We start from the raw sequence: 21,317 nt of genomic DNA, 5'->3' as shown, positions 1-21,317 counted from the left end.
AAATCCTCCACCGCCGGAAGTCCAGCTCAACTATTTCCTCGGTGCTTCATTAAGCAGGCTATCACTGGGTAAATTTGTGCTTATTACTCTAGTCTCCTTTAATAACGTCTCTGTGACTTGTGTCTTCAGTGTAGCGGCCATGTTTTTCTCCCTCTCCAGTTTCCATTCATCACTTTCATTCATTTGCTCGAGGGTTCTTCTTAAACCGTCCGTGACGTCACTGGTTCCCATGGCAGCCCGGGCGTCTCCACGGAAACGGAAAGCGTCAACAGTTCGATTAGCATTAGCCACATTTACACATTCAGGCTAACGCTAGTTTTTATTGAATCGTTCTTGTCGCCGTTTCGAGGGGGAGGTTGTCTGGTAGTTGGGTTTAGGATTTGTAAAAAGTACATGTGAATTTCTCTGAATGGAGGGCCTCGGAGTTCAGAGTCTACAGGCTCTGTCTGAGTTGTTGTCAACCAGGCAGCAGGAGGAGGAGGAGGAGGAGGAGGAGGAGGAGAGTAAGGTAAGATGTTGTGCAGTCAGAGGTGGACTCATTCCCATTTAGTCAGCCCAGGTTTTAAAGGTGCACTATGTAGTTTTGGGGAAACAATTCAAATCAAGGGAGAAACATCTTAATTGCTTGATTTTCCTGACCGATTAAACTGAATAACACAATTTCATACTGTATTACTTTGTTAGTATTTGCTGGATCTTTCTAAGCAGCCACTCTTCTGGCCTCAAACAGTGTTGTGGGGACCTTATTCTCCTCCGAGGACAGCTTAATTGTTCAGTTATGGCAAAATGAATATGTTTGAGTTTGTAATATTACCTTATTAATGTTCATATTAATAATATATGAACATTAATAAGGTAATTACTCCATAGAGCACCTTTAAGTGTTCATTTAGTGCTCTCTGACTATGGTAAATGTACTGTAGGCTGCACATGTCTCGGATATTAAGGCTCTTTAAGGAAAGATGCACAAAATAATGCAATTGCTAGCATTATTATAGTTTGTTTACACCGGTTTTGTCACGTTATGAATGTGTGTGACTCAATTCAATAATCCAGGTCTCATGTAAGTCCTAAGTCAATTTCTTCTTGGGTAGGTCAAGTCAATTATTCCCTGCCAAAGAAACTTCAGTCTTACCTGCAACATCCTGTCTTTGTAAAGAGAAAAGATAAGGGATTAGTGCCTGTCTAATAACGGTATTATGGATCAATTTATCCAACCTGTACAAAAAGTATATCAATGAATTGAATTTGTTGATTGAGATTCAGTGAAAAGAATACAATCAAACAAAAACTTTATAAAAGCTTTCTTAATTTCTTAATTCTAACAACCAGGCTGCAAAAAACTAAACTGAAAACATAAAACGAACACGACAAGTCATTTGAGTCATCATCTCTTAAGTAACAAGGCTTTAACTTCCAAGTCTTCAGTCTTTAACTCTCTGATGATTTACAATAACATCAGTTAATCTCATCAGAATGTGACAGCTGGTGCCCGGCTGGGTCCTGGACACATTGGCCCCCTACGCAAAGAAGATAAAGAAGGTAATGCTTTGTATTCTTGAACAAAGCTCCAGTAACTCAGGTGGCCTGATCAGGTATAAATGGAATTTGAATGTGTGTGTGTGTTTTGCTGTTTATTTAGTGTCGTCTGCCTATGTAAAGAAGACGAGCAAAGATATCTGGAGCGAGGAAGAGGTGGCGGAGGGCTGCCAGTACGATGATCTTTCTGACACCCGGCCACAGCCTGAGTAAGACCGCAGGGGAGACAGAAACACACACCAAAGGGTCCACTGATGTATAAATGGGTCAAACATCTCCTCTTTAGTACTTTTTCACCACTTTAAACTGAGCTCAAAAAACACCATCCTCACATCTTGAGCTAAATTGAGCTTTAAAACCCTAAAGCCACACTGTCTCATGAAAGAGTTTGACTCACATCTTTCTAAAGATGAACCCTTGTGCTGTAAAATGTTTATACAAGTATGATGGAGGGGCGAGACTGCCTGTAGAAAAGCATTTATCACAATTAGATGCCACATTTTCTGCTCTCCATTGACCTCTGCTGACACTTACTTATACCTGCTTCTTTCTCTTTATTGTTATTCCGCATTGATTTTGTCTAATGTGATGTCAAATGATTATAAAGAGATTAATACCGTATTGATTTTTGTGTATCCCTGCATAAGTGTGTGTCTAACCTTTGTGTTCAGGTATGAAATAATCCTGAAGCAGAGTGTGGGGACTGAAGATCTGTTCTTGGGCTTGAGCCGAAAGGACCCATCCTCCATGTGCTGTGAAGCCATGCTGGTAAACTGTGACAAGATTTTTACGCTTCAGTGAATGTATATTTTTGGTAATGAAAAATAAAATGTGTAAGGGTGTGATCAGAGACAGCAAGAGACATAACATCAGGCTGGTTTCAGGGACTAAACCTGGCTGATGATTGGGGCCGACATTCAGCATTTTTGTGAAAATCGTTATGTGTGTCACATCAGTTGATCCCTAAACTGGCTCATTTCAAACTCAACAAAGCTAATAAACCCTTTACAGATATTTAAAGACAGTACACAAATGTTATGGAGCATAACATTTGGCTGTGAGGCAGCACAGAAAAGGCAAAGTACAACTGTTAAGAAGCAGAAGTAGAACACGTAGAACATTTATGTCCTTTTTGAATCAAAGAGAAGATTAAACACGTCACAGTGTGCAGTATTAAAGATGCTGACTTTTCTTCCTCTTTTAGGTGAAAATCAAACTACCAGAAACGAAAGTCACAGATGTCGCCCTGGATGTAAAAGAAACCTTCCTTGATCTACGGACACCAAAATAGTAAGGGATGCTTTGAAAATGTTCTCTTTCATTTCCAAATCCCCTCAAGACAGGGCAGCAGCAGCAGCAGTTCACAACCAAAGCACCCATTTCCAGACGTTTCCTTTTAATCAGGAGATCACGTCATCTGATCTGATCTAAGCTTTGATTGCTGTTTCACACCGCTGTTAACATCCTGCTCTCTCATATGCACACGCTCTCCCTTGTGCTCTCACCGTCTCTTTGACCTGTCTTCTCTCTTCTCCTCAGTAAACTGGGTCTTCATCTCCCACATCCGATCCACAGCCACGGGGGAAAGGCTCAGTTCTTCAGTGAGAGGGACGAACTGGAGGTGACTCTACCGATGAAACGCCCCATGGATTTTATCAACATGCAATAAGAACGAATGACAACAGCTGACGAGGATTCAAGAGACAAAAGGGAGATGAGAGAGTCACAGAGAGATTAAATTATCGGCATATGCATAACTTGTTTGTTTTTTGTGATCTACTCTGTTCTGTGTGTTTATTTCACACTATTTTCACATGCTTACTGATTCTGTCAGTATTAAAATATGCTTCTCCAATAAATGATTTGTCTTAATATGTGTTTGCTTTATTCCTGGATAACCCCAGATGGTAACCCCAGGTCAGCTTTGCCCATAACTTAAGGCTGATATCTTTATAATGGACAGTACAGTCATACACATTATAGCTACTGCACAGTGATATTTTGAATGGTAGATATTTAAGGGGAAAAGTTAACATTAAAATTGTTTCTTTTAAACAAAGATTGTTTCTTTTAAAATAATTTGTTACAGACTCAGGGCTCAGATAAATGACATGATATTCATAGTAATAATAAAATATCTTAAATCTAAATACACTGGCATGCCCGTACATATCAAAACAGAAGAGTTTTTGCCAGAAAAGTGCCTTGGATCTCTTTTTTTGGATCTTTCACTTAAAGGTACCTTCATCACATTTAGTTTGAACTTCTGTGCACTCCAGACTCCTTTGTAGTTGAAGGAGTTAGTGATAAGTACAAATGTTGCTTTTCTGGATCATTATGTCGGGGAAGTTTCTTGGTCATTCAGGTAATTTTGTGCTACATTGCAGGCAAATGGACTCACCTCAGTTTCTAGAAGACGTTTCACCTCTCATCCAAGAGACAGTTCCCTGAAGGACTGATGAGAGGATCACTTAGAAACTGATCATCGGCGTTGGCTGATCTTTGAGCTGCAGTTTTTCACAAAAGAGGGCTGTGGATTTTGTACTCTGACTCTTAAAGAAGAGATTGTTTCAGGGCAGCACAAATTAAATTGAATTCCAAGAATGCTTTACTTTGCTCCTAAAATGAGCAATTTGAGGTAAGCTGGTTTGCAAAATAAAATTAAATCATTCACACACATAAAAGTCCACAAAACATTTCTGGATTTTTACAGTAAAGCAGCGTTACAGCACTCTCCAAAGAAACTAAAGTAGGTAGGGATTTGTTTTAAAACGTTTCAATCATATTTTAGGTGAACTGTTCCTTTAAGATGGACTTTAAATAGTTTGAACCTATTGTGTATTGCTTCTTTTTAAAGGTAGCCTAGATTATCCACCCTTTAATTGTTTTGGGCCAGTACAAAGTACAAAAGCATCCTAGTCTCTAACTGCTCCAGTGAATCTGGCCAGCTTAAAGGGGCACTGTGTAGTTTTGGAGAAGAAAGTCAAACTCAGAATTGTAATATTTACAATAATAATGAGGTAATTTTATGAACTCAGAAATATTGATCTTTTCCACGACTTAATAAAAAAACTGCCCTCAGAGGAAAATAAGATCCCCAGACCACTGTTTGAAGCTGGAAAGGTGGCAGGGTCCGCCACATATAAACAAAGTGAAACAGTATGAAAGTGTGTTGTCCTTTAAAGTTCCTTCCGCAACTACATTGTGCACCTTTAATATAGAAAAACTAGACATCTCTGAAGTTTGAATTTTAACATTTTAAAACAAAATAAATAAAATAAAATCCTGGATACGTAGGAGAAGTGAAAGCTGCAGAGTTTTGAAGTATGACAGGAAGGCCCGTGTTGTCGGAAACTGATTGACAGGTGATTCACAGGTAGCCTACATTAACACCCATTCAGTGGATCGGGGGCATCCCTCCCAGTGCAGTGCCACACCTCCGAGCATCGTTACCGCAGCAGCGGTGGTGTGATCATGTGACGCCTGCATTTCCGACACAACAATACAACACCGTATCGGTCTGCATTCACGCTCCCACTCCCCCCACCCCCCCACGCCTTTCTCTCGGTATGGCGGATGGCGAGAGGTCCCCGTTACTATCGGATCTGGGAGATGGTGCTCTTGGCAGCGGTAACGGCGGGGTGTCTCCCGGTGCAGCGCCCTACGGTGTGCCCAACAAACCACAGAGTGAGTATCCATGGTGCTCTCTCCTCCACCCGACTCCAGCCTCTGTTAGCCTAGCTTGCTTTAGCATCCACTGACTGAGCATTCTAGGTTAGCGTGCTAGCTCTGCTGTGACAGTGACAAAGAGTCAGCCTGTCGTGTCTGTCTTTGTGCAGGATATGATGTTAGCTCCAGGAGTATTTATTTATTAGCATCTCCTGGAGTTGAAATGGTTCATTTTGCAATCATGACGTGAAGCAGAGACTGAGGGGAATATGCTAACTGGCTAACCTAGCAACCATTATATTAGCCTTGTAGCTAGCTCTTCTTAGCACCGGCAAACCTCTCGCAAAGCTTCGGGTTTGCAGCTCAGAAATATTATCACTGACATACATTTTATTTGCGTCCTTTAACACACATTGTTGCATGTATTTCAGCTGCTGAGTGGTGCCCACTGCACTCGCAAGCTAGATAACTGAACCGCTTAGCTAGCTAGCATTCTGAGAAACACCTGATTTGATTGACACACGAGGAAGCCATTACTGAGGCTGCTGAGGGATGCTGCAAGAGAGAGCTACGACCAATGACGGCTCACACAGGGAGGGACTGTGTCTAAATTCATTATTGGGAAAGGAATGAGACATGGCTTCTTGTTATGTTTTGCTCCCACAGCCAGCTCTAAACATGTTTACTTGTTGGCAGTACTGTTTGTTGTGTCTGATCTCTAGATAAAACTGCCCCATTTACACACTCATTCTTCCTCCATATTTTTTTTTTCTTGAGCCTCTTTATTTGTTGAAACTAACCCTGCTCCACATTCCAGGAGAGTTTTGCTTCTAAAGCTCCTTTCAGTTGAACTCGAGACCAAATCTTATTATCTTGTTAATCGTAACGTAAGAGGTTACTTGTCATGGGAACTGAGGCTTTTTTTTTTTTTTTCAGTACATTGCGCAACTCTTGTGACCATGTTCCCTCAACAATCCATTAATTTGCCACTGGTCGGACTTCTTTTCTATTCATTGTGCTTTCCCTTCCTTGTCTCCCTCCCTGTACAGGCTTCCCTCCCTTCCCCAGCCCGACTCAGCCCTCGGTGCTCCTAGGGGAGGACCCTCCGCCCTACTCTCCTCTCACCTCCCCGGAGAGTGGCAGCGCTCCTGTTATCAGCTGTAGGGTGTGTCAGAGCCTGATCTCTGTGGAGGGAAAGATCCACCAACATGTGGTGAAGTGCGGAGTTTGCAATGAAGCTACGGTAGGTTTCTGGAAGAGTCTGTATTGCCACATGCAACACACGCACACAGTCTCTTTATATATGCACAGATTCTTGACCAGTATCCTAAAGGGAAGGTTCACACAAATTACAAAAGCATATTTCCTCTCACTAACCTCTAGCAGTGTCTACCCACACAGAAGTTTTGGTTTTATTTAAGACAGGTTTTGAGATATGTGTCTCTAAGGTTTCTGCCTCCACCTCAGTAAAGTGGAAGTGAATGTAATTTTGTTTTTAGCCATGAAAATTCAACAGCATCTGTTTCCAGACCAGTATCCACATTACATAATCCACAGAGAACCCCACTAATAGTCTCTATAATCCCCTTGAAATGTTGTTTTCTGAGCAAGTCGTCCCAATGAAACTTTTAGTTTTAACTCTTTAAATGTACTGTTTGTGGTACTTAAACATCATGAAAATATGTATATAGATAAGCAGTCTGTATCAGTGGCTACTCTGAACGCTGCCAACAAAGTCTGATTTGCAGGAAAGAGTGAAGAGTGACTGTGACAGAGACGCCATTCACCCTATTACACGACACTGTACCATCAAAATGATTTTGATGCTGTTATTTTAAGGTAAAAAAAGTTACACAATGTTGCTTTAAGCGCCAACAACGTAGGTAGCAGATGGAGCCCACCTGTCATCTTGACAATGGTCTCATTGTTAAGTTTCTGTTTTAATTACACGGATATCAAAATTGATTTGACAATGATACACAGAAGTTTTTCATTTGCTACCTCCTACTCACTAACTAAATGGTGTACTGTGACTGGTCAGGTGTGGCAAGACGCAACAAATTACCAGATGCGCTGCTATGAATAGATGAACACAGGTGGATTTAAATTTAGTTCTCAAGTTTGAATTCTTTGTTTGAAGTCCCGCAGAGAAAATGACGAAAATGATTGGGACACTTGTAGAGTTGTGCCGAAGATAATGCAGCATGTAATTTCAAAAACTATCACTGTCAGATTTACGGGTTGAAGGGGCTCAGTGAGTGTGCGTCACTAGTTATGCAAATTGGTGTGCAGATGGAAGAGAGAATCTGAAATGTGTCCAGATGCACCAATTGGCAATATGAGCATTTTACAGATGGAGGGAACAAATTTAGATGTCGAGAAATATGTCCAGGATGTGCAAATATAGATCGTTGGCAGAACCTTATAACACGTACAGATGAAGCTGCATTTATTGAAATTGATCTGGATTTTCAAACATGTGTTGTTAGCATTGCAGGAGGAAGTTGTCAGACATGTGGTAAGACATAAATATTTGCCCAAATCCAAAGATTTGTGAAGAAATGTGGACAGGAGACAAAATATGTAACTGTAGTATCTTTGGGACAGCAATTATTATTTGATAGGTTTGATCTACAAAGTCTTTAATGGTGTTAATAGGTCGTTTTTCTTTGTGTCAGTCCCTCATTGTTAATTAGGCTGATAAATCAGACATATTGCGACAACACAATTTAGTCCAACTCCGCTTTGTTTTGGCAGTTGAGGTGGGAAACAGTTGAGAGAAGTAGTTGCAAGTAAATGGTATATATGATTTCACTGTCAAATATGTGTGCTCCAAAACTGTCTTTTCTGCATTTAATGGTTATAATCACAAGGCGGAGCTGCTCAGCAGCAGTCACTCAAGACAAGCTGAGATAATGGAAGCCATGATTACATTTTGAAGTTTCATGACTTATTTAATCACAAAGAACTTAATATATTTATATCATGGAAAATGTCAGTTTTCCTTAAATGCACGTTATTATCGTTTTTAGATTCATAGATTTAATTATAAAATGGGCTGAATTATAGAAAAACCTGCCAGTTTAAGGCAATACAGTTCAACATCTAAACAAACTGCAGCCTTCAAAATGACCATAAAGTTGAATCAACATGTATCCAAAACAACAATCTAAACATCATAACCTTCACAGTGACAGGATTTATTTAAGGACCAGGCCCAGTTGCTCAGTTGGTAAAGTGTTTGCCCCAGAGAGGCTGTGTCCTCGTCCTCTCTGCAGAGAGGCTGTGTCCCCGTCCTCTCGGCAGAGAGACACATCTCTATATGATGATATTGAAGACTAAAGGTGACAGAAATTAGTCAGACCACCGCCTAATAATTACTTGTAATGTCAGTTTTCACTCTCTATCATTACCTCCCTCCCTGCAGTACAGATACAATCCTGACTGACTCCCAGGGCTGTTTTAAGTGAAATTGATAGTGGAGCAGGAAACTCAGAGGGCTCAGTCTGATCTGGTTAGTCGGAGTTTAATGATGCAGTGGAGAGAACCATCAGCAGGTTAGACAGCAGGATGTTCTATTAAGCCCAGAGGAAGGTGTGTGATTGGTATAGTTGTACTTGTGTGAAATACAGATTAAAGTTTCCATTCACTCTGCGTGAGCTCAAACAGTGTCCTTGGCAAACTGATTTTGGCCTGCAGTGTTATGTGACCGAGTGAGCTGAAACAAAGTGGGCTGCGACAACAGACGTATAAAAGAAAACACTTTAACAGTGTGTATTTTTTGATAAAATAATTGGGCACAAATCAAGCCAGTTGAGATATTATATGTATATTAATTCAAAAATCTTCAAACATACTTCACTGGCAGCCTACAAAGTGGGACCAGTTCTTATGAGATTTTGTTGCACAGGCATTTTTAAAGCCTTTATGTGTATTTCCCTCTTTATTGATATTAAAGTTAGAAGCAGGAATAAATTAACCTGTTGCTTTGCAGAAGGACACTACAACTTCTTCAATGTTCGACCGATCGACTGCAACAATAAAAGGACGAACAGTTGAAGTAAATTACGTTAATCATCTGGTCACACTGAATGGTTCTTCTGGGAAACCTTTGGTACTAGAATTCATGTAGGTGCCAACTGACACGCATAACCCACCCAAAAACTGTTGAAGACCAAGCACACCCCATCAGCAGGACGGTGCACCCTGACATACTGCAAAACCTGCTCAGGAATCCCCCAAGGAACGTGACAGAGAGCTCAAGGCATCAACCTGGCCTCACAATTCCCCAGACCCCAATCCAATCGATCATCCATGGAATGTGCTGGAACAAGTCAGATCCATGGAGGCCCCACTGTGGATTGGACTTGGCTCTGACCTGTTGAGGCATAGACATACGACCTCATGGGGTGTCCTGCTGTGTCTCGCACCACTGACTGCAGAGTCTAGGAGTCCTGTGGGGCATTCATGGATTGAAATTCTTCCACCATATCTCACAAAGGCTCGATTGGATTGGGATCTGGGTAATTTTGAGGCCAGTCGACGCCTTGAGGTCTTTGTCATGCTCCTCGGGCCATTCCTGAGTAGAGCTGAAGTGATTAGTTGATTTAATCAATCAGAAGGAAATATGGTTGCCAACTGCTTTCGTAATCTGTTAATCTTTTTAGACATTTATTCATGCAAAGATGTAAAAAGTGCTGGTTCCAGCTCCTTAAATATAACAATCTGCTGCTTCTCTTTGTCATTTATGATAATAAATTTATATATAGTATTAAGGTTTTGTACTGTTTTTTGTCGAAGGATGCAATTTGAAGACATCACTTTGAGCGCTGGGAAATTGTGATGAGCATTTTCCACAATTTTGAGCCCATTTATAGACTGAACAATCAGAAGATTATTGGCAGATTAATCGATAATGACATGAATTGTTAGTTGCAGCCCTGGAGGAAAGTGCCATCAGGGAGTGCTGTTGCCATGAGGAGGTGTACTTGTATGTGTGAGTGTATGTGATTTTGATTTGCAAACAGTGAGAGCTTGATGTGTTGGCATTACTTATTACCAATAATATTAGAAATAATTATTATGTTTATGTCATTTCAAAAACAACAAGCAGCTCCAGAGCTGTCAGGGACAATGAAGCACCAACAGTATCATGATGTATATTCATGTATACTGGGAACAGTTTCCCTTCTAAACTGTGACTGCAGTACAGCCACTTCAAATATCCCCCAGAATACTTTCTCCCTCACGTAGTATTGGTTAATTCTCGTCTGTCAGGAATAATTGGCTTGTTATCTTCTCCTATTCTAATGCGTTGTTCTACCGTGTTCTTATCTCCTCCTCTTGTGTGTCTCTGTCTCCCTCTGCAGCCCATTAAGAATGCCCCAGCAGGGAAGAAGTACGTTCGCTGCCCCTGCAACTGTCTGCTCATCTGCAAAGTCACTTCCCAGAGGATCGCCTGTCCCCGGCCATATTGGTGAGAAATTCTTTCCGAGTGTGTGTGTGTGTGTGTGTGTGTGCGCGTGTGTATGTGTGTGTTTATGTGTGCACCACTGTGAGGCTGCAAGTACACTGTGTGTCTTGTGTGAGAGAGAAGTGAAGCAGAGGAAACAAGGTGCAGTGGGAGCAGCAGTCCCTCAATTAAGGCTGTGCTCCCAGCGCAGTTTGCATGCAGTGCTCAGCGAGCCGGATGAGGAAATAACAGGCTCATTAGAAAAGCCACATCATGTGTTCACTTCAGCATATTGTCCGTGTCTGTATGGGTATCATACCATGTGTACTGTGTGTTGAGTTGGGCCAGATTTTTATTCAGCAATAACGTTTGTGTTGAGGTTTCATTTTCAGGCAAGCTAAGATAAAATCACAAAATTCATTCACGCTTTAATTATGCACTAACTTCCTGCAGAGTAGCTACTAACCGAATGCACACGTAGCACATTCATTCAAATGATCATATCGGACAACAGAATGAGCTCTTCCACAAGTTCTAGTAAATGTCTCTTGTGTGGCATTTTTCAGCACATAAAAGAAACATTAGCGGGTTGCTGAAAGTTCAAAACCAGTCGGACAAAAAGTTTCACTTGCGTTGTGTTAGGAAATTAGCAAAATGAAAAGTCATAAAACACTTTTTACAGGTCAAGCAGCTGGGAATGTGTTGCATAAAAACACGAGGCTGATGTCAGTCACTGAAAATGTATGGCTTTGGCAGCTCATCTGAACATCATGCTGTGTAGCCGAGTGTAATTGGTGAGACAGATAAGATTCCTTGTTTATGCCTGAGGCATAAAATGTGCAAGAGGAACATTTTTAGCCATCTCTTTTTTTAGGGGGGTTAATTCACTGCTGCTAAATGTGTATCATTTTAAAATGCACATCACTAAATCTCTTGTCATAAAGATCTGAAACACACAATCCACCTGTCAGCTTCAGCACAGATCAAAAAGGAAAGACTGAAGGCTAATTGAGGTGGTTGGTTAAATATTTTGCAGTTTGTCATGAATGAACTGGGCAAAAAATGAATTCGTTTTTCAAACCAAATGAAATGTCTTAACATCTTTAAAAATATTTTCACGACTTACCCTTTAACCTGTGATTTGCTTTTTGAGACATGAGTTTCAGTTTTAACTTTCTTTGGGAGTATCATCTCTGGACTGTGAATTTTGTAACGGATTGTCTTAAAATTGGAAGAGATGCTGAAATAAACTTGAGCTTTAATAGTTGACTTTTGGGATTCTGAATGTAACTGTTCACATTTCTGATTTTATTACAGTTGACCGAATGTTTCCCACTTATTTAAAGTGATGCCAAAAGGTTGTATATATTCCCCAAGGGCCACTTTTACTGTATTAAATTCCTCTTGAGAGTTTACCTCCATGGTCGCTGCTTTGCATTCATACCAGACGTGCTGACTACAGCAGACACATCTCTATGCTGCTGTCTGATCAGAGATTCTGAGCCACTGTAGTCGTCTGAGGAGTTGGTTGTGGAAAAGCTCCGTTAGCAGTGATAAGAGGATTGGCTGCTGATGGATCTCAGAAAGTGAAACTGTCGCCAGCCTTTCCAAAACATCAGGCAGAGATTATTAACTTGCACTTACCACTGGATAATAACTTGAGGCATTTGTGGTGTGATTGTTGACTTTGTGCATCTGTGTCTTTCTAGTAAGAGGATAATTAATCTGGGTCCAGTCCATCCTGGTCCGGCCAGTCCTGACCCCCAGCCAGCTGGAGCCCGTGTCTCCTGTGGACACTGCAGCAACACCTTCCTGGTACCACACTCTCTCCACTCTAAAAAAAACATCCCCCAATGATGAAAAGAGTTGGATTGTAAAATAAAATGTACTTCTTTGAGCAAGGAAACTAATTCAAACAAAATAGCCTGAGCCCAAAGGTCGACTGCTTAGCTTTTGGAGCTATTGCATGTCTTTGAGATTTATTGCTAAAATACAGGAAAGAGTATCGTAATTTTATGAGCAAAGTTTTAAACACACGGTAGATAACTTCTGCTGCTTTCAAGACAATAACAAAAAAAGATGTTTGATGACAACTTGAAGTAGCATGGGAAGTAGCATGGGATCACTGGAGTCACTGTCTTCATTGTTAAACAACATCTATCTGTAAATCTATCTACGAATGAGCTAGCAACCTACACACTGAAGATGCCAAGTTACCCTAACGCCAACCTGTTCACAAATGGTACAAACGTAATCAAGTTAGCAGCAGTTGCTGTTTCTTTAGTGGGGATTTAGCATTTTAATAATACCATTTTAATAACAGGGCTGGCCTCCCCAAGTACAAAATAAGCTCCCCCAAAACTATTTTGCTGCAGCACCATCTCTGCATCCTGGGATTAGCACCACCCGAGACTGGTTTTAAGAAATACAGCCAGAGTGTCGCCACATAATCGTGACACCACTTAATCCATTGACAGGTGACCAAATGACACGCAGCATTATGTTGGGTAAACTTCCAGATTTCTCTGCGTCCGAACAATGTTGGAAGCGGTTGAGGGAAAGGTCATTTTGTTTTTAGACACTTTAGTGCTGAAATGTTACACATTAGTCATTTAAATACAATAATAATTTGACTAGCACATTAGTGGCATCTGTAGGTTTTATTTAAAAAATCCATTGATTGCCCTTTTCAGCCTCTATGATAATCAGTAGGAGTTGGAGCATGATTACAGCTACACTGTTTATTCAGTGTCTGGCACAGTTCCCCACCTCTTCACTGTCTCTGAATGACCTATTCGAAACAGACACAACCAATAAGATCACCTCTACTGTAGAGAGCCTAGATCCAATAAAATGTTTATGAAGCGGTGAATCATTACTATGCAAGACATCTGAATAATAAAACTGCATTGGAGTTTTCTATCTTGGTTTCAAAGTAAATATTTTATAATTTGTAGCAGACATATCTCATGACAGTTTCAGTAGGCCTGTGAGGTCCCTGTTTTGAAATGTTCTGCTGCACAGCCAGAGAAGTGAATTATTGAAAAGCCCAAACATCGTAGCGCCAGGCCAAGTAAATGTTGAGTTACTGCCGTAGATCAATAACCCTATCAGCTTTCTGCTGATATATTCGAGCCATTTAGTGCTAAAGGGGAAGTGAAATTTTTAACTTACTGCTCTTTAACAATGTGTAGGACAGGTAAAGATGTTTTGGATATATGGTGAACGAGAGGAGGGTGGCAGAGTCATGGAAAGAGAAGAATAGAGTTATAAAAGGAGGTGAGATGGATGTCTCAGGGTTTTCAGCATTCAGTGGGACCTTTCCTACCTGCTTAAAGACAAGCCGGCTGAATGAAAATACAAATCTGTGCCCTGGGTGGCGTTGCGGTGATCCTTTTGTCGTAGATCCGGTGATAATGTTCTCTGTGCTTCCCATACAGAGTGTTTTTTCAGAACAAGAAGAATGTACAGCATGCACAATGCACTCCGCTCTGTGGGGTTTACAAATGTCTCGCACCCCAATGTTACAGAGGGAATAAATGTCTCCACCCTGAAAAAAGACTGTTTTTCTTTCTCACTTCTTGGATGACATGCAGCGCCCGCTGGCATAACTGGAATGGTTGTGTTAAAATTCTTGGAATGTGTCATCAATTTGTGCTGCAGCAGGCGTATTTAAATCCACGGTCCAATTTAAAGACCATCTGCAGTTTGACAAGGAACTTATCATTAAGTTCTACGAGACAGTCAAACTACGAGCCCCATCGCTGCAGATTTGCATTTGCGTTGATTTGCATATAGTGCTGAGTAGAATTGACACTAAAATCGATGGGTAAATCAACAAAAAATGCCAAACATTTGCCAGTTCCATCTTCTCAAATGTGAGGAGTTGTTGCTTTTCTCCATTTTATATGATTGTAAATGGTATATCTTTGCATTTTGGATTGTTAAGAAAAAAACAAGCAGTAAGCTGCAAAGACTAGTGTGGATTCATCGATTAGTCGATTGAAAGAACATTAATCGCCAAACTATTTTGATTGATTTAATCATTTTTCAGAAGGATTGATCAATCATGAAAATAATCAGCAGATTAATCGTTGACTAAAATAATCATTAGTTGCAGTCCTGGTGTGAAGTTGATGGCAAACAACCCTCATAACACAGGGTCCTTCACTTCTCCTCCATTAGTCATTGCAACCCTCAGATCAGGTCACTAATATATAAACTTTGTGACCAGGACAAACGCATCAAATACATTTCTAATTCAAAATGCAAAAACATTTATAAGCAACCAGTGAAGGACTTTGCACCTTTTAATACCTTCACATATCTGCTCTTTTCTATTTCCTCTGCACAGCTTTACTGAACTTATGTGTTTTTAAAAAATATATTCTAACTCTGTGTATGTTTTTATTGTGAGCAATGTTAGAGACAATTGAAGTTGCTTTTTTAATGAAAATAAATACAAGAATCATTTCAGAATCCACAGGCAAGAAACACAGCAGCTGGAAATAACTGGTATTTTTATGTTAGAATGGGACTCAGTTATAATTACAGTTAATGTCATACTGGTACTTAGAAGTTTTGTCATCAACAACAGATGCATGTTGGTTTTTAGCTCAAGCTGAAGGTCACACATCTTTCTCCTCTTAATTCCAGTGGACAGAGTTCACAGACCGGACGCTGGCCAGGTGCCCACACTGCAGGAAAGTGTAAGTAGCTATAAGCAAATCATCCATTACAGCACCTCTTTCTCACTGTACTTTTATGGGTTATATTTACATACTCAGGCATTCAGACGTCTTGCTGAAGCTTCAACTCAGTAAAACCTACAAAGAGTGAGCAGGTCTTGGCTCAGTCCTTGACCTCAAATGCCTCAAAGAATTTTCTTCACCAGCCTCAGAGTGTGTACATGTGTCTCATGATATCTTGAGTTTTCTGATCTGTGACATTTAGTACCTCAGGATTTTCATTGATCTTTGCTGCAAACCACATTCCCATGACTGTTTCCAGAAGCTTCTTAATGTGGCAAGCAAAGTTCACGGGACTTAAGGGACAGGAATTAGCAAGCGCAACCAGATGCAGTATGATGCTGACATGCCAATCACTTAAATTATTCAGATATGGAAAATTTGTGATTTTACAGTTTGATATTGAATGTTTTTTAAATCTGTCAGGCAACTAAACCAACAGGTTCATTTTTCCACATCATTTAACTTCTCAAGATGCTGCAAGGAGCTGAGCCAGTGTGTTAGTTGTAATCATGCAATGCACAGGTGTCCAGTGACGATCTTTATAAACAGCTGTAGTCATCAGGAATAAGTGTGTCACATCTAAAATGGCTCCAGAAGATGTATTGAATGTGTACAGGTGCTGTTTGTGGTTGAATTTCTGCAGGTGTATCACTGTCATCCTTCATGCGTTATCGCAGCCCCACGTTTCTATCCCCAAAATATACAAACTACAAGTGTTGATCCTTGAGTGATTCTTGAGCCTTTAATAGATTCAAAAATATTTTTTTAACCTCCATCCCTGTTATTTAATAAGACCTTTTCACAGAATATGTTTTCACAGGTCGCAGTAGGGAATGTAAATTGCTGAATTGGTATTGTGCATGCTGGTCACTGTCATAGTCATGGTTCACTCTGAACTTCAATAGAATGGGGGCCATCTTTAATATTAAGTATTTATAGTAATCCTACTTTGATGAGTCAAAATTCCTGTTTTGAAAGCAGCTTATACTTCAGAAAACAGTCATATCTATCTAGGGTTCAGCGTTGGAAAATATATCAGCTATCGTCATTTGGTTGAGTCCATCGCCGGTTGTATATTTAGGACAATATTTATTGGGCGTTTTTAAAAGTTGTATTCGATTTTGCTAGTTATAGTCTGCCTCCAAAGAATGAGCAAGAGCCACTGCTCAGCAAGGAGTTTACAGGTTGGCACACACTGGCCAGAAAATGCAGAGGGAGGCATCAGGGACAAACGGTGTGTAGAGCCAAAAATCCACTCTTTAATTGCAAAGTTCTCTCGTCCTGCCTGTAAACGGCTCTGAATCAGAGCAGCTCAGCCCCGCCTCTCTCCTCAAAAGCTCCCCGATGCACGGCAGCTGTATTGTCGGAAATTTTTTACATATCACCCAACCCTTGTCACGTCACTATTTTTAATGTGATTTCATTTTATGGACAAATTAAGTTTGACACTTCTCTCCCCTGTTGGTCTTGCAGCTCCTCCATTGGTCAGAGGTATCCCCGGAGGCGGAGCTTGTGGTGTTTTCTACTCTGCTTGCTATTCAGCATCTCCACCGCGGGGCTGATGGTGAGTGGACGCCACCAGACACCATCCTAACATTCAAGAGATAGAAATATCTTGTGATAAGAGATTATCAATAACTGTTTTGTAGGAATGAACCTTTTTAGCAGAAAATAACTGCTCTTTCTCCTCCTTTTTTAGTTCATAATTTAAAACTTTACAGTTACAGGCAAAACAAAGCTAGTAGTAGGAACAGTGTGATTACAATCTGTCCTTTTGTTGTCCCTTGTTTAACATGAAGGCTGTGCCCTCTCCAGACACAGTGTGACAGGCATCTATTTGTCAGTGTGCTATAGCACAAATACAACCTAGTTTAACTGTAAGCAGTGTTCAGGTTTCAACACCCACTTAATAGCAGAAGAGATTATGTAATTCTCTATAATAAGCTTCTGTTTTCCCTTTCTTATCTCACTCTTTTGTGTGCATGCAACCATGCAAGACTTACAAAGCATTTAAGATATTCTCTATTTAGTTGTTTCTCTTATTTGAATGGTTAAATAAAAGATAGTGCAACAGCAGAATCACCTCCCAATTATAGATCGCAGATTTTAGACATCCAGGAGGAGAGCAGGAGTCTAAAAATAAACATGGATACATAGAAAGAACCAGATAGTCGATCCATTCTGCTTCATAAACAGCAGAGGGTGCAAGATGAGCATGAAATGGCACCGTGCAGTACAGGCACATTGAACACAGGTTGTATACGTGCCTGCCAGCATGGAGAACAGTAAGCAATGTGCAGACAATAAATGTGCTGCATTGACGGCGTTGCATAATGTCGGTGTCGTGGCAATAAATGTCACAACATAAGATCAGCCTATGTTTGATTAAAAAGGTTGTTTTAATTATAAAAATGGCACAAGAGCACAGGTTTTGACAGTTTAATCTCCGCCTTGCATCAGTAAATTTTATCGGCAACCACCCAGGACAAGAAACGGATGAAACTTCATTTCCAGACTGCGTATAATTAGGACTAAGGAAGCAGTGGTTTCACAGTTTTTGACGGTAGTAAAGAATTGAGGGTAGTTAAGGAGATTCATCAACATAACAGCTGTAACGTTCTGGAGCTGTGGCGTGTCACCAACTCGGCAGCATGAGCTAAGAGATGCCAATTAAAATGTTAAGGTCCTGGAGAGCTCAGAGCAGAGCCTAAATCATTAAAACTTTACTGATCACTTAAAGAAGAGGGAAGGAATTCCTTTAAGGCTGAGTTATAGGTTTCTGTTAAGCATTTTTGAAATGTTTCAGCCTACATGAGCTGTTTTAAACCCCTCAAGGTTATAAAAACATACCTGTAACACACACATCACCTTGTCTGGACATCTAGAGCTGGTGTCTTATTAATAAAACAGACTCAATTTTGGTCTAAAATATTAACTTCATCATTTGTAAAGGTTTAGGGGAGTACTACTGTATATGTGAATAAAGTAGTATAAAGCCTTTTAAGGCTCCAGAGGAAGCTGCATGTAATCTGATACATTCCCACCAGTGATTTCACTTAGTGGCTATGTTGCATTGTGGCTAATGAAGACAGATTGTTGGAGTTACCCTTTAAGCAGAAAACAGATGCTACAATTATAAAGTAAAAGTGTCTCTACACCACACAGCAGCAGTGCCAGACGCAGAGTCGCAGCACAGAGTGGCAGGAGTCAGATTTCGCTTACTACATGACTAGAGTCAGGAGACAGGATGATGGCGAAGGAGTTGTTATCAAAATGATCATTATTTTGGATTTAAACCCAACGCTAACAGGTAATCTGATAACGTTAATGAGGAATAAGGAGTTGGTTACCTCACTGTGAAGTTGGAGGTGTGCAGCCTGTCGCCTGCAGCTCTGTTTTGTCCCATTACTCCCACAGAGTGAATTAAAACCACTCCCTGACATTTAATATTGATCCTCTGTCAAATGACAGTTGTTTTGCTCTGTAGATGCATTTTTGATGAACAATAGCTGTGCCAAACTCACAGAACACATTGCATTTCCTGTGACTAGCCTACTTCATTATAAAAGTCAACTTGTTTCACCTTTTAAAATGCTTTTTATGTGAAGCTGCAGCAGTGGGAAATGTTCAGCCGGCATTAGCAATAAACTAACACAGTGCTTTACAGATGGTGATGGTCTTTTCTTGTAAAAAGCCATAGCGATCAATAACACCAGTGCTGTCACAAGCTTATTAGTTGATGGGAACATTTCATCATCGCAGTGGCACGATCTCGTCTTCAAAAAGTTTGGTTTTCTCTCTTGGTCCATGGCTATTCCTGACTAAACCCTCATTGTGCTGGCATTACATAAATACATCACAAGGCAGGTGCACTCAATTCAACTGCTTAAGCAAGTTTTTTTTATGCTCAGCATCTTTTATGAATCAAATGTAAGAATGTGATCTTCAGACCAAGTTCAGAATAAAATCTAAGAATATTTTTTTATAAACAAGGCCCCTGGATTTAAACATGTTCGATGGTTTATTCTAGATAACATTAATAATCTGAGCCAGCCATGCGTATCATCCAGGAGATCTCTGGGTGTCAAAACAGGAGCCGAATCTTATGACACTTTTTATCCCCATATTAGCTTTGCTCTGCTGTTGTGACTTTCAAAAAGGAATTCTTATTTTCTCCCATATTCTCCGAAAATCCCTGTGGGTTCTCTCAAAGTCACTTTTGCCATCTTCATTAAATAATTTTCTTCTGAGCAGCTGCACACTTAATACTTGATGGGAAAGCTATTTTCTCTCTTACCCCTCAGTCACTCAGTATTGAATATGTGCCCCTCCATGAAGATTTGTGCATTTCAGACTAAAATTCAGTCTGGTGCAGGTGGATTAATCAAAGACTGTGGCTACATTTAAAAACTGAAGGTTTTAGTCTGTTTTGCATTAAAATGTTTTACAAGAGAATCTGTGTTTGATAAATTATTGTAATGCTGTCATAAAAACAGACTTTGAAACTGTGAAAATCCCTGGATAATTGGTTGTAATTTTGCAGTTTGCGACAACATAAATGGGTCACATCATAAATGCATAGAACATTTTCAAGCGTAATTGTAGCTTCAGCTCTCTGGTTCCTTCGTTCAGCCTGATTGGACTTGAGCTGGCTCATTATAATCATCATAACACACTCAGAATGTGCTTGTAATTCCCATAAAAGGCCTTTTCAGCAACATCTGATTTTCTAAAAAAGTTTCCTCTGTCACTCTCCAGGCTGGAACGTGGGCGAAGGCTCAGACCTACCAGGGGATCTACGCTTCGTGGGCCGTGCTGCTGCTCCTGGTTCTCGTCACCCTGGCTCGGGCCTTCTACTGGGCCTGCATGAGGGTCAGCCAGCCCCTCCAGAACTTCACATAGAGCCCCCTTCAGCCATGCCGCACCCTCTTCCCAACCCACCAGGCAGGAGGAAAGATGGCTTTAAAGGATAAGTACCGTTTTTTACAACCTGGACCTTATTTCTGGCAAAACATATGGTCATTTACTCACCCAGATAACTTTGGTGTCATTCGGCGTCGTTCGGACGAAATTAGATCCAGTGTAGCGGCGATATATCCATATAATGGGAGTAACGGGGCATCGACACAGCCTCTATATAACGCATTATCTGCCACGAAACTAGTTCATTTCATCAATATTTTGTTACGATATGCTAGCGCTATTCCCCTCTGAGTCCGGGCTCGTCCGTTATCAACATCCGGGGTCAAACTAGCAGCAGCAGCTACAGGTAAACAAGGCGCGCTGTCGCGGGTGCGCGCGCAGCTCAGAGACGACATCTTCCAGGTCAGAGGTAGTAGATCAGCCTACAGACCCCGGATGTTGACAATAGACGAGCCCGGACTCAGAGGCTAATAGCGCTAGCGTATCATAACAAAATATTGATGAAATGAACTAGTTTCGTGGCAGATAATGCGTTATATAGAGGCTGTGTCGATGCCCCGTTACTCCCATTATATGGATATATCGCCGCTACACTGGATCTAATTTCGTCCGAACGACGCCGAATGACACCAAAGTTATCTGGGTGAGTAAATGACCATATCTTTTGCCAGAAATAAGGTCCAGGTTGTAAAAAACGGTACTTATCCTTTAAAGAAAAAAAACAAACACAAAAAACAGAATATTTATTTAAATCCAGACAGAAAACGTTCTCCTCCTGCTCCTCCTGTCCCTTCCCTTTTAGTCAAACGTGTTTCTTAAACTGGATGGCGGTGGCTGCGACTGCTATATATCTATCGGTAATTATGATGATGCGTATAGCCTAATGTACTGTTTATCTGTTCTAATCTCGTGGCCAGTGTGGGGTTCATTTTAACATTATAACAATTTTTCTTCTTCTCTTTCCCCCTGCGCTGTTTATAAAT

The 21,317-nt window shown here is 40.7% G+C and overlaps 2 protein-coding genes across 2 annotated transcripts; both read left to right on the top strand.

Moving 5' to 3' along the window:
• The first annotated feature begins 263 nt into the window (after window positions 1-263).
• Window positions 264-3,411, top strand: dnaaf6 (dynein axonemal assembly factor 6). Its single transcript, XM_084368189.1, has 6 exons — window positions 264-508; window positions 1,476-1,542; window positions 1,643-1,748; window positions 2,211-2,307; window positions 2,744-2,829; window positions 3,079-3,411. The coding sequence occupies exons 1-6, from the start codon at window positions 410-412 to the stop codon at window positions 3,206-3,208; spliced, it is 585 nt and encodes a 194-aa protein (XP_084224315.1). The 5' UTR covers window positions 264-409; the 3' UTR covers window positions 3,209-3,411.
• A 1,599-nt stretch (window positions 3,412-5,010) lies between these two features.
• On the top strand, window positions 5,011-20,384 carry pip4p1a (phosphatidylinositol-4,5-bisphosphate 4-phosphatase 1a). The gene is made up of 7 exons (XM_084369034.1): window positions 5,011-5,226; window positions 6,258-6,451; window positions 10,578-10,684; window positions 12,370-12,475; window positions 15,317-15,369; window positions 16,885-16,975; window positions 20,170-20,384. The coding sequence occupies exons 1-7, from the start codon at window positions 5,109-5,111 to the stop codon at window positions 20,311-20,313; spliced, it is 813 nt and encodes a 270-aa protein (XP_084225160.1). The 5' UTR covers window positions 5,011-5,108; the 3' UTR covers window positions 20,314-20,384.
• The last annotated feature ends 933 nt before the right edge of the window (window positions 20,385-21,317 follow it).

Source organism: Pagrus pagrus (assembly GCF_965226575.1).
Source record: "Pagrus pagrus genome assembly, chromosome: 12".
Classification (NCBI taxonomy): domain Eukaryota; kingdom Metazoa; phylum Chordata; class Actinopteri; order Spariformes; family Sparidae; genus Pagrus; species Pagrus pagrus.
The sequence above is the reverse complement of the archived record's forward strand: the minus strand, read 5'-3'. Positions and strand labels throughout refer to the sequence as shown.

Excerpts from the sequence above, each read along its gene's own strand:
- dnaaf6 (XM_084368189.1), top strand. The coding sequence starts at position 410 with ATGGAGGGCCTCGGAGTTCAGAGTCTACAGGCTCTGTCTGAGTTGTTG. Across the intron at positions 1,543-1,642 it reads ACGCAAAGAAGATAAAGAAG|TGTCGTCTGCCTATGTAAAG; the intron begins GTAATGCTTTGT and ends CTGTTTATTTAG. Across the intron at positions 2,308-2,743 it reads TGTGCTGTGAAGCCATGCTG|GTGAAAATCAAACTACCAGA; the intron begins GTAAACTGTGAC and ends TTCCTCTTTTAG.
- pip4p1a (XM_084369034.1), top strand. The coding sequence starts at position 5,109 with ATGGCGGATGGCGAGAGGTCCCCGTTACTATCGGATCTGGGAGATGGT. Across the intron at positions 5,227-6,257 it reads TGTGCCCAACAAACCACAGA|GCTTCCCTCCCTTCCCCAGC; the intron begins GTGAGTATCCAT and ends CTCCCTGTACAG. Across the intron at positions 6,452-10,577 it reads GAGTTTGCAATGAAGCTACG|CCCATTAAGAATGCCCCAGC; the intron begins GTAGGTTTCTGG and ends CTCCCTCTGCAG.